The 18,188-nt window shown below is 33.2% G+C and overlaps 1 protein-coding gene across 1 annotated transcript in view; it reads left to right on the top strand.

Annotated features, from left to right (window-relative positions):
* Positions 1–17,269, top strand: part of LOC113511008 (guanine nucleotide-binding protein G(s) subunit alpha) — a 29,857-nt gene extending 12,588 nt beyond the window's left edge. The window contains exons 7-10 of the mRNA XM_052900272.1: positions 5,296–5,475; positions 6,372–6,570; positions 7,691–7,867; positions 8,778–17,269. Of these exons, the coding sequence (XP_052756232.1) occupies positions 5,296–5,475; positions 6,372–6,570; positions 7,691–7,837 (526 nt within the window). The 3' untranslated portion in view covers positions 7,838–7,867; positions 8,778–17,269. The remainder of the gene's footprint in view (positions 1–5,295; positions 5,476–6,371; positions 6,571–7,690; positions 7,868–8,777) is intronic.
* The last annotated feature ends 919 nt before the right edge of the window (positions 17,270–18,188 follow it).

Raw genomic sequence — 18,188 nt, 5'->3', positions numbered from 1 at the left:
TTTATTTATTTATTTATTTATTTATTTATTTATTTATTTATTTATTTATTTATTTATTTATTTATTTATTTATTATTTATAACACTTTATTGCACCAACATAACATGATTTGTTAAAACAATTATCAATACGTATAGTGTAGTACAAAAGGCGGTCTTATTGCTAAGCAATCTCTTCCAGACAACCTTTGGGTAGAAAGGATTAAAGCATAAGTAGGTAGGTGGCGCGTTAAAAAAGATAGATTTGTAAAAAATAATATTTGTGACAGCATAGTCATATACATATACATACATAAATAAACACATACAACCAAACATATACATATATATACATACACATACACATATAAATATATATACATACATATACATATATACGTAAATACATACAAATATACCATATTAATACACATATATATAACACACATAAAACTGGAAATACGTAGGACTAAGTGATTATAAGGATAGGTAGTGGGCTTTAACTAAGTTTTTAAAAATGGGCAACGATTGAGCGCACCGTATAGAGGTAGGGAGTGAGTTCCACAAACGAACTGCTTGCACGGAAAAGGATTTGGAGTAGAAAGAGGAAGAATGGGTAGGAATTATGAGTTGGAGGTTGTCAGTACTACGTAAAGAATAAGAATTAGAATTTTTAATATTTTGTATTGTTTCAAAATAATTATAATCTATATTTTTTTTTTATACTTAGCACAGGTAGTAAATATTATGCAATTTTTTTTGTCAAATAACGGTACGTAAATAAATAACATAAATAAAAGTGTTTACATTAAATTGTTATTTATAATATTCCCAATTCAGTTATATTTAAAATGATAAATTGTGAAAACGATACCCCTGGTTTGTTTACCAAATTGTATTGTATTCTAAAATTTTTATTGTACCTAATTTACATTGGACATATTAAAAGATTTAATACTAAATATGCCAAGTACAAGAAACTAATTATGGTAATTAGTATTTTTACCATGAATTTCTTAAATATTAAGTTTTCAATTCGCCTTTTTTTATATTGTCCAGTTTTAATTTGATTTTCTTAGTTCTTGTCAATTAAAAAAAAATTGTTTACTTTTCTTTTTTTTTTAATTTTTTTTTTCCTATTTATATCTACTCTCGTATCGTTTAGCAGTACAGATAATGGTTGATATGATGACGATAATGATGATGATGATGTAATATTATATATGATCATTTTAAAGTGTAATCACTGCCTTAGTGAATTGTTAGTTACAAAAAGATCATGTTTACACTAACAAGGTTGGTGTTATCACCTCATTACAGTTGGTTTTATGTTTGATCAAAACTAGTTTTTTTTTTTATTGTTCCAATGGGTGTTATCTATGTCTTAAATGTCACTGTTTTGTCTCAAATGGATGGTAACGAATCTCTTCTCGGATGGGGAGTCTTCCTACATTGAGATAAACGGATCAATTAGCCCAGTTTTTGTAATATACAATGCATTAGTAACAATTAACTAATTAATTAATTAACCAAATTTTCCTTTAAAAGTCTCTTCGAGAACATTACTTCAATTTATCACAACAATGAAAAGCCTTAATCTGTTATATAATAAGTTATTATTTATGTATTTATTAATTTAGTATATACTATGTATGGTTATTTATATATATATTGTATGTGATTTATGTGTGTATATTTTTTGTGAGTATATTATTCTATATGTTTGTATGTTTATTTATTATACATTGTTATCTCTTAAAATATTTATTTAATTTACTATTGTTTTTTAAATCTATGCACCGCCATCTGCTCTCTCTGTTTGGCGTGGTGGTTGACTGGTAGAGAATGCCATCAGGCATTAAGTCTGCCCTGTAGACGTTTTTCAATGTGTGCAAAAGTTTAAATAAATAAATCAAATTAATCTGTACAACATTAAGATTGCCAGAGAGAGACTTTATATGAAGGTTGTCTGCCTCTTTAGTAATAGAAGTAGCCGCCGTATGGTCCCGGCATAGAATAGGCCACCCCTTCCTTCCCCCATGGGTGTCGTATGAGGCGACGAAGTGAGGGCGAGGAATGAGCAGCAGCGTCCCTTTTAAAATATCTCTAAAGCCTGCGGTTGACAATCCGCTTGCTAAGCGTGGCAATTACTGGCAAAACCCCCCCAAGGGGGAGGGGTATGTTCAGCAGTGGACAGTTAAAGGCTGATATGATGATGATGTCTGCCTGTTTCCCACTCGTGTAACTGACTTGAAGCAGTTGTGTTTGCATGGCTGTGTTTCGGTTTAAAGGGTGGGATAAGGCAGTGAAATTAAAATGTACTGAACACATCTTTATGAATATACACTCCTCGCAAAAATTAAGGGAACATAAAAATTTTTGAAATTTTTGGGTGATTTTCAACAGGCTGTATTTCAGTGAAAAATAATCGTACAGGAAATTTAAAAAAAGGGTTTTGAAGCTTGAAAACTCTAGTTTTCAGATTTTTTGGTAAAAAAATTTTTTGAGCTCCGGTTTCCATGCAATTCTTAAACAAAGCTGAAAATAAATTTTTTCTAAATTTTCTAGGTTTTGTTTTTCACTCTATGGGCATGGAAAAATTTTTTCGAGCTACTCCATTGTATAGGTCTCTTAGCGTGTTTATTCAGCTTCAAAAATCGCTTTGGATGGCTCAATTACGACCATTTGTCTCCGAGATATCGAACTTTGAATGCAAAAGCATCCTTTTCCATTCAACTGCTAATATCTCTGGAACTACTGGTCGCACAGCAAGCGGGCGCCGAGTTTCTTTATCTGCATAAAATTTCCAATTAAGCACAGTCAAGAGTTAGTGAAGAAAAAAATTTTTTCCACCTCTAACATTGAATTGAAAAAAGTGGAAAAAAGTGACTTTTTCTCCTTTTTTGGTTACTTGGCTGTATCTTCGCTAATATGGGCGGGAAAGCTAAGGTTTAAGGAAAATTTTACAGTCTATTGTTCCTTAAAGAACCCCCTAAATCCCTGGAGCGATCGGTTCAACGGTTTTTCCCGGACCAATTGATTGAAATTTTGGAAAAAATAAGGGAACAAGGTTTTTGTCCCTTAAACTCACCCTAATCCATTCAAAAATCAATAATTTCATTTGTTTTTCACTTTTTACTCAATTTTTTGTTTTTTAAAAATTCATTATCAAAAAAAAAATCGAAAAAAATCAAGAAAATTTTTAAGAAAAATTTTTTTTTGAAAAGTCGAAAAAAGTTTACAAAAAATTTTTTTTTCGTTTTTAAGGAAATCAAAGTTTTTGACAAAAACTTTGATTGATGATCGATTTACCGCCGGCATTAGCGTTACCCAAAGCATACTACGTGGAGGTTGCACGGTCGGATTTACGCTTCTTTTGTGCTTACGCACGTGTTTATGATATGGGATTCTTCAGAAAAAATGAGACCCTGTGGTTCGTCAGCTCCGCAGTATTTCGTGACTCCAAACTCATTTTCTGAAGAGTGTGTGTGTTAGTGTTGTGTAAGTAATTTTTAGAAGAAATGAGACCCCGTGGTTCGTCAGCTCCGCAGTATTTAATGACTCCAAACTCATTTTCTAAAGTGTGTGTGTGTGTGTTTCTCCACGTGGTATGCTTTGGGTAACGCTAATGCCGGCGGTAAATCGATCATCAATCAAAGTTTTTGTCAAAAACTTTGATTTCCTTAAAAACGAAAAAAAAATTTTTGTTAACTTTTTTCGACTTTTCAAAAAAAATTTTTTCTTAAAAATTTTCTTGATTTTTTTCGATTTTTTTTTTGATAATGAATTTTTAAAAAACAAAAAATTGAGTAAAAAGTGAAAAACAAATGAAATTATTGATTTTTGAATGGATTAGGGTGAGTTTAAGGGACAAAAACCTTGTTCCCTTATTTTTTCCAAAATTTCAATCAATTGGTCCGAGAAAAACCGTTGAACCGATCGCTCCAGGGATTTAGGGGGTTCTTTAAGGAACAATAGACTGTAAAATTTTCTTCAAACCTTAGCTTTCCCGCCCATATTAGCGAAGATACAGCCAAGTAACCAAAAAAGGAGAAAAAGTCACTTTTTTCCACTTTTTTCAATTCAATGTTAGAGGTGGAAAAAAATTTTTTCTTCACTAACTCTTGACTGTGCTTAATTGGAAATTTTATGCAAATAAAGAAACTCGGCGCCCGCTTGCTGTGCGACCAGTAGTTCCAGAGATATTAGCAGTTGAATGGAAAAGGATGCTTTTGCATTCAAAGTTCGATATCTCGGAGACAAATGGTCGTAATTGAGCCATCCAAAGCGATTTTTGAAGCTGAATAAACACGCTAAGAGACCTATACAATGGAGTAGCTCGAAAAAAATTTTCCATGCCCATAGAGTGAAAAACAAAACCTAGAAAATTTAGAAAAAAATTATTTTCAGCTTTGTTTAAGAATTGCATGGAAACCGGAGCTCAAAAAATTTTTTTACCAAAAAATCTGAAAACTAGAGTTTTCAAGCTTCAAAACCCTTTTTTTAAATTTCCTGTACGATTATTTTTCACTGAAATACAGCCTGTTGAAAATCACCCAAAAATTTCAAAAATTTTTATGTTCCCTTAATTTTTGCGAGGAGTGTATATTTATAATTTTTTTTTAATACTAATTCTTTATTTGGAACAAAAGCATTTGTTGCAATGTTGTTGAAAAATGATAAAATCTGCAAAAGTACAAAACTATGTTGCGAATACCAACACCTTCCTTATAGCCTATCTATATAATATTATTATAATATCTTTATTTTCCATAGATTACAAGATTAATTTTATATAATATTCCTTCTCCACCATATTTCATTTATTTCGATCTGTAACAGTATCCATCCAATTTTCTCCTGTTATTTTTATGATTTTGTCAACATCTCGTTTTCTTTGTTTTCCAACACATCTTCTACTTGTAGGATCCAGTCATTTTGTTATTTAATGGGTACCTGGTGCCTAGCTAATATACCCTACCCATCTCCTTTTCTGTTTTAGGCTATACTGGAGAGCATCACTTGTCTTGGTTTTCTCACCCCTTTTATATAAGCTTACATTACCAATCCTTTTTTTTATGCAACTTAGAATAACAGTCAAGATAACGGTCCATCTGGTGGAAAGTGGTAACTGTTGCCTACAGACATGAGCAGCACCATGGACATAACAGAGTATACTGTTTCGCCCATGATACCCCCCACGCGTTGCCATTCAATACTCAGGTGTTATTCCTCTGTACCATGTAAATTCATTGCAAATCTATTGCAAGTCTTTTTTTTTTTTTGTTAATACTGTACGTTGTAAATGCAATCGCAGCATGTTCGACGTGGGCGGGCAACGCGACGAGAGGCGCAAGTGGATCCAATGCTTCAACGATGTAACGGCGATCATCTTCGTGACCGCGTGCTCCTCCTACAACATGGTGCTCCGCGAGGACCCCACGCAGAACCGCCTGCGGGAGTCGCTCGATCTATTCAAGAGCATATGGAATAATAGGTAGTCAATGTTTCTCGCTCACTTCATATGAATTAACGGATAAACATAAATACAAACAATTATTATTCAGTAGTAATTGTTTTTTAATCTGCCCAGTTTGGAATGTAATTTCAGTTGAGAAGAATATGCAAGAATTAAATTGAATTGTTTTTTAAACCAAAATTGAGTTTACAAGTTTGTGTTGTAAACCAAAATTAAGTTTTAGATTCTTCCCTTTTGCAATAGATAATAAATGTCATACAATCGCATTAATCGTTTGGTTCTCAAATTAGGATACCCTGATTAGGATTGTGAGAAATCAGGCAACGAATATCTAGGAGTAACAGGCTTTTGCTTTCGCAGCATCAGTATCCAGATTCTACTCTTAGTAGAGTTCGTTTTCTAAATTGGTCCGAACAAGTTTAAACTGGGATTTGATATTAGGATCTCCGGACCGCTGTCAAGGGCCGTCCAACTGACCTATCACTGCTTTATTATTTTATGTTTTAGATTATACAGATAGAGCTTGGAGTCTCAAAAACGGGTCAACTTTTTGTTACTCACCGACTTGTTTTTTTTTATCAATATTCTATATACTTACGCATATAATTTATCTTGACGTATCTATATTTAATTATTGAATAAATAAAATGAATTTTTACTCATTAAAAAGATGCAAAAATTATAAGATAAATATATAAGTTATAAAGGAAACACTCATAACTATTTATCACGCAAAATTGTGTGAAAAAGTTGACCCGCTTTTTTTTTTGAAGCATTTGTATGGAGACAGTCTATCTATATAATCTAAATTTTATATAAATAATGTCCATGTGTATATAAACTACCGTTACCATATACCATCAGCCTGTGTACCGTGCCAAGTCGCATTACATGGTCCATGTATTCAATTGCAGATGGCTCCGCACGATATCGGTGATCCTGTTCCTGAACAAACAGGATTTGCTGGCGGAGAAGGTGATGGCGGGGAAGTCGCGGCTGGAGGAGTATTTCGCGGAGTTCGCGCGCTACCAGACGCCGCCCGACGCAGCGCCCGACCCGCGCGACCCGCCCGACGTCGCGCGCGCCAAGTATTTCATCCGCGATGAGTTCCTGGTACGATGCCACACCTCGTTTATTTATTTAACTTTTTGTTGTACAGCCGTTAACCCTTTTACTGGCGGTGGCAATATGTGTGCCACCAACATTTTTATGATTTTTTCCACTTTGTAGCACCAATACCATACTGGTGTTGGCAAGGATATTGCCACCATGTTTTTTTCTTCCACTAAATATGAATGTTTTTTTTTTCTTTAATAAAAGCTATTAAAGTAACCCACAAAAAACCCAAAAAATGAGTTTTTAATTTTCCGAGACACAAAATTGCTTCTACCAGTTAAAGGGTTAACTGTCCACTGCTGAACATAGCCTTCTCCATAAGGAGGGTTTTGTCAGTTGTTGCTACGCTTGGCAGGCGTGTTGACAACCGCAGTTTTTGCTTTTGGTGATGTTTTAAGAGATATGCTGCTGCCCATCCCTCCACCATAAACTCTCTTAGTCACCCCTTACGACATCCGCGGGAAAGGAAGTATTTAACTCTTTATTGCACTAAAAATATAAAAATAAACAACGACAGTTAAGAAATTTAAATGAAATACAGTTTCATAAAGTGTAGGTGAAAATATATTTATAAAAATACAAAAGACGGTCTTATCGTTAGAGCAATCTTTTACAGACAACTTTTGTTTAACGAAGAATAGATAGAAGTGGGTACACCCACCCACCTGCTCCACCGAGCAAGAGAGAATTAATAATTTTTACGTGCATAAAATACAAAAATCTTTACTACATAATAATATCGAATACATACTATTAATTAAACTATTTATAACATATAATACATATATAAATGTCATTCATGTTTCTACCGTGAAGCAGTTGTGTTTGCATGGCTGTTTCGGTTTGAAGGGTTGGATATATCAGTGAATTTACAGGGTACAGAAGAATAACACCTTAGTCTTCAGGAATGGCTTATTTTCCATCAGATGGCCCGTCTGCTTGTTTGCCGTTCTAAGTTGCATAAAAAAATAAGTAAAAATGTATATAGCACACACAAGAAAATATGAAGAATCTACAATTACTACTAATAATCCATTCCCCCTCCATCATGGGGTAGTTGGAACCTTTCAATGTGTGAAATATTCATTTATTAACATAAAAACTGTTGTTATCACAGCGCATCAGTACGGCGAGCGGCGACGGGAAGCACTACTGCTATCCGCACTTCACGTGCGCCGTTGACACTGAGAACATCAAGCGCGTGTTCAACGACTGCCGCGACATCATACAGCGCATGCACTTGCGCCAGTACGAGCTACTCTAACGCTCGTACTCACGCCACTACGCACCACCGGTACGTACGCACTTACATTACGTCACTACGCACTTACCGGTACGTACGCACTTACATTACCTCACTACGCGTTTACTAGTGTGTACACACTTACATCACCCACTATACACTACCGGTATGTACACAGTTACATTACCTCACTACACACTATTGGTACGTACACACTTACATTTTTTTTTTATTGGGTGAAAAAGGTATGGTAACCCCGCCTGCGCTAACGGGATACGCTGGCGGAGCACCAGTGAAGGTTGATAGATGAGAATGAAAACAGGCCAGTTAGTCCATCATGATGAATTTATCAGGAATTAACCATTATAGTTTCCAGGGAGAACCGCGAGGAGGTCGACCTGGTTGGGTATATTGCTAGTAATAGGATTCTCAGTCTCCATTACTAACAATCCCTTTCCCCCTGTGTGGGGGAAAGGGATTGTTAGTTACTTACATTATCTTAAAACACACTACCAGTACGTACGCACTTACATAACCTCACTATACACTACCAGTACATACTGTTATAAAACAAAAGGTGAATGTGATTTTAAAGAGAAAACTTTATTTGATTACCTATTTATTAAATTTTTATTTAAGTACACAGTGCGCTAGACGACAGATGGAGCTGAACCGCTTGGCATAATCTCACAGGTAGACCACACGTGGTCTTGGGAACAATCATTATTGCCTAATCAACATAAAAGGAACAGCAATGCGCAAACACGTTCTATGAAATGGTATAACAGTATACATGCACTCAGGCCACCAGGCGCTACCGGTACTAATACATTTACACTAACATTTGCACTCACACATAATGGTTAATTGTGTATTTTTATAACATAATGCCTTTTAGAACTGAAATAACACTAAATAGTCCCTTTTAGAAACAATCTAAATACGAACAATGTATTTGCAGACAAAGTCAGGAGAAGCGCATAACGAGCACCGCCGGCGGCGGTTCCCGACCTCAACCATATGACACCAATGTCCGAACACGGCACAGCAATATTTACACATGAATTATATTTGTTGTTGTATACATTACATGTATTACTAATGTGTTATATTTAGGGGTCTAGGACGCGCCAGTATGCTGTCAGAGTGGTACTAAGTGTAGAGTGCAAGCTTCGGTCAGTGCTTGATTTGAAATGTGATATTCGTCACAGAAACATGTACAACATAGACAAAATGTACACTTTATAATTTGATGGATTTATTTACTGTTGTCCACAGAGTTCTTATAATTTGATGGATTTATTTACTGTTGTCCACAGCGTTCTTATTTAATAAATAGATAATAAATAATCATGATAATAATATTTATATTGTCTAAATAATTTTTATTTCTTAAAAGAAATTACTATTGAAAATATTATAACAACGCCATCTAGTATCAAATTAAGGAAAGCTTGTACTATAGGTACTACAATTTATTTTTTCGTAACACATATATCACATACGTGTAATATATAGAAAACACCCAGAATAAACAAATATTATGCATGTTTGTATTGTGTGGGCATTGATCCTGTAACTATTGGAAGGTTAATCATGTTACTGTACAATGACTTAAATTGAGTACTGGCCGAAAAGAATCTGTAACATACAGGCCTCACTTACGTCAGGTACGACAGTGATGGTCACTGTAAGGGGTATCTTTTGACATTCAGGTGACAAAGTTGCGACCTTTTCACCAGTACCACGTTGAAAAAAATTTTGCCACAGTGTTGACATGTTTTTATATTATATCTTTGACATTTTTTTGTTTATATTTTATGTAAGAGTGTGTGTATTTGAAAATATGTTTTAAAAAGTTACACCTAAGTCACATACAGCTAATAATAAGTATATGAATATGTATACCATTCAAAGTTTTGAGAATGATTAATTTGCAAATCATTTATAGTTGTACAATATTTAATTTTTTATTTTAAACATTTTGAAGTAACTTATGATAATTTATATTATATATATATTACTGTACTACGGTGCATAAAAAGATGTCAAAACTATGACCAATATTTATTTAATCCTGACTACGCAGCATACTCGTGCGTTAGGCCTCCTTCAGTGGTCTGAAGTTAGCTTCGGCTATAGAGTGACCACACTTACTGTGATTTCTATTGCATAGAGGGCATCGATCGACGTTTTATATACAATAATGAATATTGTATCGAATGACAAATATATTTTTTATTATCTGTTATTTGATGTGACACTGGCATAAATCTAGATTTATTTGTACTTGTGGCGAATACTGGCGGCCTCTCACCTGATGGAAAGATGTTAAAATAAATTCAAAACCAAAGATAATCTTCCAATATTTTTTTTTCTATTAAATTATTTTGAAATTTATTGTTGATATTGTGTGAGTGGGACGTCGTAAATTCCATGTTTTTTTTTTTTTATAAAATTGTCGAGCGATGCCGTCCTTAGCCCAAAATGTCGTTTGCATGGTGTTTCCGAACGGTTTCGCCGTTCCCGATACTGGCAACTATTCGTCGTTTATAATTATGTAATGCGCTTCACTACGTTCTAAATTCGAATGAACTTGGATATTTTTTATTTCGAGTTTTAATCACTTGTCGAATGTAAGCGCAGAAATTGTATGAATAGAGCTTTTATTGTGTTTGAATTATTTAAAAATGTTTTATTATAATGTTTTTAGCGGTGGTAGTGATGTGCCGTCGACAGCGGGTCCATGGGTTGTGACGATTACGTTCGACTTGTATCGGTTTGTAGTGCCAATCGCGGATGGTTTCAAGAGACCTACTATAATTTTATATTTCTACGCTATTATGTGATTAACTTAGAAATGTCAAACTATAGTTAGTTTATATGAATCCAAGGGTAGTATAACCTTAAGCTGCCAGGGATAAGACGGGTGTCGTCTTAGCCGCGCGATATTTGCGCGACATTACTAGCTAAATTGCTTTATTTTTCTCGAATGTGGTGGAGTAGAATTATGAATATAATTGTGAGTAAAACGTATATGTGTATGCATTAGCTATACTGTATTGGCTGGAGGCATGCCGCTATGAGGTGATCTTGGATTCGTTTTTTAAATTTTTGTATATGTTGTATTAATTCGGTAGTGTTGCAATAAAAAAAATCATTGAGAGTACTATTCTACATTATGTTCATACATATGGCATCGCATGAAGGTTCTATACCTAATAATTAGGTATGTATTTTTTATATTTATTAACGTAAAAGAGAACAAAATGTCTACGTAGTTTTATGCACAAAATTTCATTGTTTAGGAAAAATCGTCACTGGTCGTTTGAAATAAGAAACCTCGGATTACAATTTGAATCACGGAGAGGGGTGATGTCAGCTCAAAAGATAGGCAGGAACTAGTAATAGAAGCCATACTGTACGGGAGTAGTACTAATGCTGTGCTATTGGCATAAGAATAAGTAAACCGGACAGAATCGACACTCATATGCTTCCCTTCAGATATCACAGGGTTGTCACAAATTCATTTGCAATTTAACAAATAATTTTACGATATGACGTGCACACGTTGGAATGAGTTAGACGCAAAGCTCTCACTGCGGTGCGGTCTGTTGCTTGCAAGCCCTAACTTATAAACAAAATAGGGCCGTCAACGCGCCTATCTAGTTATTACTGAAGCCACGAGTATGTCGGTTCCACCTACAATTTTATTCTTGTGATATTGATAAGATTCTTAAGATTGCCTCATATGTGTCGCCCCAGCCACCCTTCCTCGAAGCCACTGGCAGCTAGATGGCGGCCGACCCTCGCGGCCAAACCATTGTTTATATTAAGGATCATCATCACATGGTCATTACCCGAGGCTAGTTTCTTCTTTAGTCGTAAGCTTTTAGAACTATCGAAGCCTTTCCTTTTCAAGTAAGCAATTGTTTTAATTATGCATATCACTTGTATATTATGCTCAAATTAGACGGAATCGTTGGTTTGTTTATTTAATAGAATTGTCCGTACATTGTGCAGGGTGGGTTTGAAGTTATTTGGTATTTATAAAAGTATAGGGTGACAACCCTATATATATATATATATATATATATATATATATATATATATATATATATATATATATATATATATAATGCGTGAAATGTGACATATTACCAATAGGTAATATGTCTCCATCACTTACCTACAAACCAGGAAGAGGTAAGAGGTCATTGGCTATCAAATGACCCATCAATATATCAATGTTCCAATTTCGAGATTTTTTTTTTATTAAACAAAGATATATGTAATTTTTAAGTCCATTAATAAAAAATCATCCAAGCAGATAATTTTCTTTTTTGTATTGTATAAAACTAATGTGATGCACAATTTCACGTATTAGAGTAAATATTTTATTAAATATTTTTTATAATTTTTTTTTATAAATCTATTGGATTAGACGATGTTTTTTTTTAGTCTTACATTTTTAGCTATATATATATATTTTTTTTTTTTTTTTTTGTATAATTTGACAATTGCACCCTGCACAATGCGTATATACATAAAAATCAACGTATAGCAAAATGTACAACTCGTTTTCGGTAGTGATGTTTCTATTTTATATAAGCGACTAGGAAATTTGTTATGTCTGTATATTTTTGGTTGGGGATGAGAATTTTTCGTTTTGTAATTTCATATATTTTGAATTTTAATATATTTTGACTTGTTTGTAGCGCGCGTCGCGCCGCTGTCTTTACGGTTATTAAGTTTTATTTTAGTTTTTATCGATACGTCTTCCATTTTACCTGTAGTCAATTTTCGTTTTATTAATTGACTTAGTGTTATAGCACAATTTTTGACTAAAATATATATATATCGCTTGCTATAGTTTTAACCTAGGTTATATATTTTTATGTCCCGAGCTTGGTAATTGTAAGTCCCAAAGATGCCGTATATAATACGGTCTTAGAATCCTTTTAGCAGTATTTTATAATGTTCTAAAGATTTGATTTATAGATGTAACAATATGTTTTGTAAGTGGACACAGTTTATAGCGTATAAGTACAAATGTAACTAACAGTCCCTAAGGTTGATGAATTGTTCATAGTTATTATTATTTGTGATGTTGGTTTATGTACTTACCGTGTTGGAACTTGATGTTATAAAAGATCTAATATGTTTTCGATTCACAGTCTTCTTTTTGAATGGTTTATTTTTACTATATCAGACCTCGTGTCTGTCGGGTGTTAATTACTAATTCACTTTGGCTATGCACGTGTGACAGATGTCATCATGACAATTTTATCGTCGTTATCATTTATGGCCATTGAAATTGAGCGATGAAAGTCACGCTGACAAATATCGCTTATTTCTTACCTCTGTGTCACTTATCATAGGTAACTATAAAACATTCACATATGGCATGTTCATGAATTTGAATGATGAAGAGTGATGAAATTTGTCATACTGACAAATGTCACTTATACGTGCTAGTATGTATATGGACTGTACATTGTTGTGATGTAATCTTGCAATATTTATTGTGTCTGTAGCTAAACATTTCAATTCAAAATAATGTTTTCCTATTGGATATTAAAGCACCCGAACCATTCAAACGAATAATATTTAGAGAATTAACCACGGTTATATATATATAATTGTTATTTATTTAGCTTAATTCGTATGTGGTCCTTAATATAAGAATGTTTATGGTGGAGCTTTGTAATGTGCCATAATGAAGTGTTGCCAGCGGAAACACCATAACCCTAATGTTACCATATATAATAAATTATCTACAAAGTAATTAAATGACTCGAAAATACTGAATTCCTTCCTATCGTGTAAAATAACAAGAGCTATTTTTTTGCTTTTTTAATATTTAACAATTTAATTTGTTATTTTTTTTTAAATATATAACTATTGAAATTGTATTTTTTGTTAATTAAGTTTCACTTTGAATGTAAGTAGGAAAGAATAATGTAACGTACATTTATTATAAATGAAGTATATGTTGTTTCATAAATGCGCGCGTTGGAAGGTCGCTCCGCTCAATTCTGTTCTTAATTACCTATTGATATTTCCTATTCATTTCTATTCTATTTTCTTAGCAAATATTAATTTATATTCTCCAAATAGTGTTAGATTTCAGATATTAAGGCATACTACTGACATAATTTTTTTATTACTTTTTTTTTATAATTATATATATTTCGCATTAATAGGATTCAAATATCCCTGATGACTGATCTCTATGAAGTCAGATCTAGGGCTTACTCTTTCTTATGAATATTATCCTTTATTTTTCCTATTTAGCTAAACGACACGGTTAGAGATAAGCTTTATTACTAGTAAAATCTATTATAAACTCGTTCACGAATTTCTGTTTTTTTAAATAAAAATATGGCTTGACATTTTGAAATGTACAACCCTATTTTTTTTGTTATTGTTCTAGCAGTTAATATTAATACTAAAAGTAACTTATATATTATTACTGCGTAATTAATTAATTAATATATGTTAATTAATAAATTACTCGGCTAAAATAGCGACCTTCCGACAGCAAAATACCATTCATTATAGAATTCATTGTGTAATAATATACATGGCATCTTAAACTTATTGTATATGTAAACTTAAAAAGTAAAACTATTTGGTAGCTATTTTAAGTAAGTTTTAGCCTATCGCAAATGTAACAAATATGAAATGCAGAAGTAATAAATATCTATATATATATATATATATATATATATATATATATATATATATATATATATATATATATATATATATATATATATATATATATATACCATGAAGTAGACTGCTATCATTGAAAATTTATTCGGTCCCTTGCAGGTCTACTATCCACTAGTCGGATAAAAAATTTTGTTTGATCTGTTCTGGAATTTTTGAGCATTATTTTTTTCTAAGATTGAAAATCGAACTGATTTAATTTTTTTTTTCATAATTTTCACGGTTCAGATATACGATTATACAGCCAAAGGACGTATGATAACTAGTGAGATACATACAATGTCTAATATCAAAAATTCCATAATCGATCTTATAAGGAACATACTGTCCATATACGAAGTGCACATAGATTCCATTTTTAGAATGAATACAAAATTGGTAAATATTGTAACCACGTTAGGTTGTTAACCAAAATAAGGGTACGACTATAAGATGTATGCATAATAACAATCGTGTGGTATTTGTAAATATGTTGAAAATGAAGCATGATTGAGTGAACATCTAGACGGAAAGATGAAATTGTAAAAGGTGTCCTATTTTAGTAAATATAAATGACCATTCGCCGAAGAATGAGCTAATAATAACTTTAGAGAGTCATATATATATATGTAGACATGTGATTACGTGTTTGCAAAACCACAAACACTGCTATAAATGCGTATACACAGCGACCAAATCTAACAAATATATATTTTTTTTTTGGAATTTATTGATCGATCACAAGTCACCGGGATACGTGGTGTACGATTATTGGCTAGCCGTGATGTTGTGTTATTAATTTTGTTAGATTATGTCTATAGAATGTTTTATAAAATTATTTAAACAGCTGTGTGTTGATCCATATGTAATGTACTTGATGGCTTTAGTTAGTAGAGTCGATATTGCGTGTAGGTAAACGAAATTGCATGTTAGGAGGACGAAGCATTATTATAAGATTTTGTAACTATATCCCCTAACGTGGTTACATTCACTCTACCCACATAAATACGCTCACAATACATAACTAAGGGAGTTGTTTCTACTTATATTTCATTTAATACTATATCTACTTATATTCCTGAACTGTTTTCTATGAGTTTAAGTCATGAAGTTTTCGCAATGCAATTCTAAGGGTAAAAAAGAAAAACACTTTTTTGTTGCGTAGTTCTAACTTTAAGAATTTAGAAGAGAGATACGTAAATTATTTTTGTCTCTGTTGAACATATGGAAGTCGTGCAAGCGTTACTCGCGAATCTCACCGTCTACTTTCGGCAAAATGTTTCAATATATCTCTTTCTAACAATATAGGTGCGAAGGAGACAACACGAACTTTTTGTGTGTGTGTAAACGTTACGCGTGAGCAATGTATTTGCAGTTACATCAACTACTCGCAGCGTTCAATATGTAACGAGACGCCTTCAGCCGACGACATTGTATTTCTATAACTTATTATGAATGATGGACGGTTATTATATTGTAATGAAACGTGTGAAAGCTTTCCAAGTTATTTAAATAAGAAATATAATGTGTCCATTAGTATGGGACGTATTTACACGTAAGCAGTGTGCAGTGTGCAGTGTGCAGTGTACAGTGTGCAGTGTACAGTGTACAGTGTACGTTGCTATCCGACCCGATTCTCCTTGTACAATTTAAGAAGATGCAATAACAAGTGATTCATGTAATATGTATAAAGTAGTATATAGCATATTTTCTATGTTTTTCGATATTTAGATAAATACTGCCAGTGTCGATGTCAAGTAAATGGAACGTACTAAGGTGTAAAGATTTTTAAATATTTCTCCGTTCTCGGTGTACCGGCCCGCGCAGTGCGGGCTCGATGACGCAAATGGTGTCTAGAACATTCAATTCCAAGTCCTCGGCGCAGGAACTCGACTAAACTAGTGTTTAAAGTACTTTTAAATTGTTTTGCGTGATCAAATCCTTGATAGTAGGTAAATTAACGTCCGTTGCCAATAACCAAATAGTATTGAACAATTCCTCCTTTTTTAATATCTTCATAGTAGTTAAGTGAATGTACTTGCGCACAATATGTATGTGAGGATGGCCCCGTTATGTTTTGACAAAGTGCAGCGTCGCCTGCAAATATTTTTGGTAATATTTTACCTGTCATAGGGAGTCGCGCTGTCCGCATGCCCTCTTTAGATCTGTCTCGCTGTAGATAATAAATATGATGGCATTTAAACTAGAGCTCATAGATTTTTTTCCATTGTAGCACAAAAAAAGTATTTTTCTCTCAATATTTCGGTAGTGGTTTCTTTAATAGATATATTTTCTAGCATAGCTCAAACACACTTCGTTTACAATTGGTATTTGAGATCAGCACGTACCTACATGTACATGTTATACCTATTTTACCGACGGACTGCGGATACGATTGTCATGGTGTATTTAATCTTAATACCTACGTTTAATATATACTGAAAATCTATATTTTTAACAAATTTAATTTTAAAAATATACCTAATTAATAAAATCCTAAAGATTAAAAAATGAAATTTTTAATATTTATGTGTATAGTAGTGTGTACTGCGAGGTGATTATAAAATAACAAACGCTTATAATTTTCGTCTCCACAGATTTGTGCAAAGAGAAATTATATAATTTACTGTCCATGAAATTAATAATCTATACCTAACTGATGTGTACAAAAATCAGTATGTTTCAGGCATTTTGAATCCGACTTAATGTATGTAAAAATAAATGTTGTTTTAAAAATTGTGATATTTTATTTTATACCCATATAATATTTTTACTGTGTCCTGTAAAAACTAACTACTCTGTCTATCCGTATCGATTCCTCGATGCAACCTAGGAAATTGTATGATAACTAGCCACAAATACATTATACCTTAATAAAGGCCCGAGCAGACTGTAACAATCTTGACATACATTGTACATTTCTCCATCATATTAGCCAAAAATAAGCCCCATGTAACATGCACTGATGCGTACTTGCATGAAGTATGCATGCAAAAGGAAAAATTGTCCATACTTTCCGCACACTCGTCTACGAACGTCTGTGTAAACTGAACCGGGTCTTTGTACCTACATATCACACCAACAACTGATATGTTGGGCTAATTTGTTTGTAAATGGGCTAAAATTTAAATCATATAAAATCTTATTCTCACGTAGATAAGCAAATCTTAGTTTGAGAATAATATAGCAGAATATACTTCCGATACCTATCTAAAAGTAATCCGACGTTTTCCCAGGAATGCATTGACGTATTTAATTTTTCTGAGGGCCTGCTGACCCCTTAAAAGAGGCGTATAATGTACTTAGACTTATTTTTGTGCAAAGCTGAATGCTACGCTCGAATTTTGGAATGGACACCGACAATTCTGGGGTAGGCATAACCCTTCCCTCTCTTACGTTTCTTAAATACACTTAAACCGGCATACGATGGGGGATGGGGGAAGAGATTTCTTAGTAATGCAGACTAATAATCCCATTGCTAGTAATATACCGTCATGTCAACCTTTACGTGGTCCCTCCTAGAACTATCGTTCATTCTAACTTATGTCCCGCTAGCGTATACTATTAGCGCAGGTAGGGTTAACATTCCATAATCATCCATTAAAAAAAAACCAGCATGCAATGTGTTTCATAATGTAGGTACTTCTCTTTCTGC

The sequence above is a fragment of the Galleria mellonella genome, unplaced genomic scaffold (assembly GCF_026898425.1).
Source record: "Galleria mellonella isolate WM207_F2 unplaced genomic scaffold, CSIRO_AGI_GalMel_v1 utg643, whole genome shotgun sequence".
Classification (NCBI taxonomy): Eukaryota; Metazoa; Arthropoda; class Insecta; order Lepidoptera; family Pyralidae; genus Galleria; species Galleria mellonella.
This window is presented reverse-complemented; position numbering and strand designations above follow the sequence as displayed.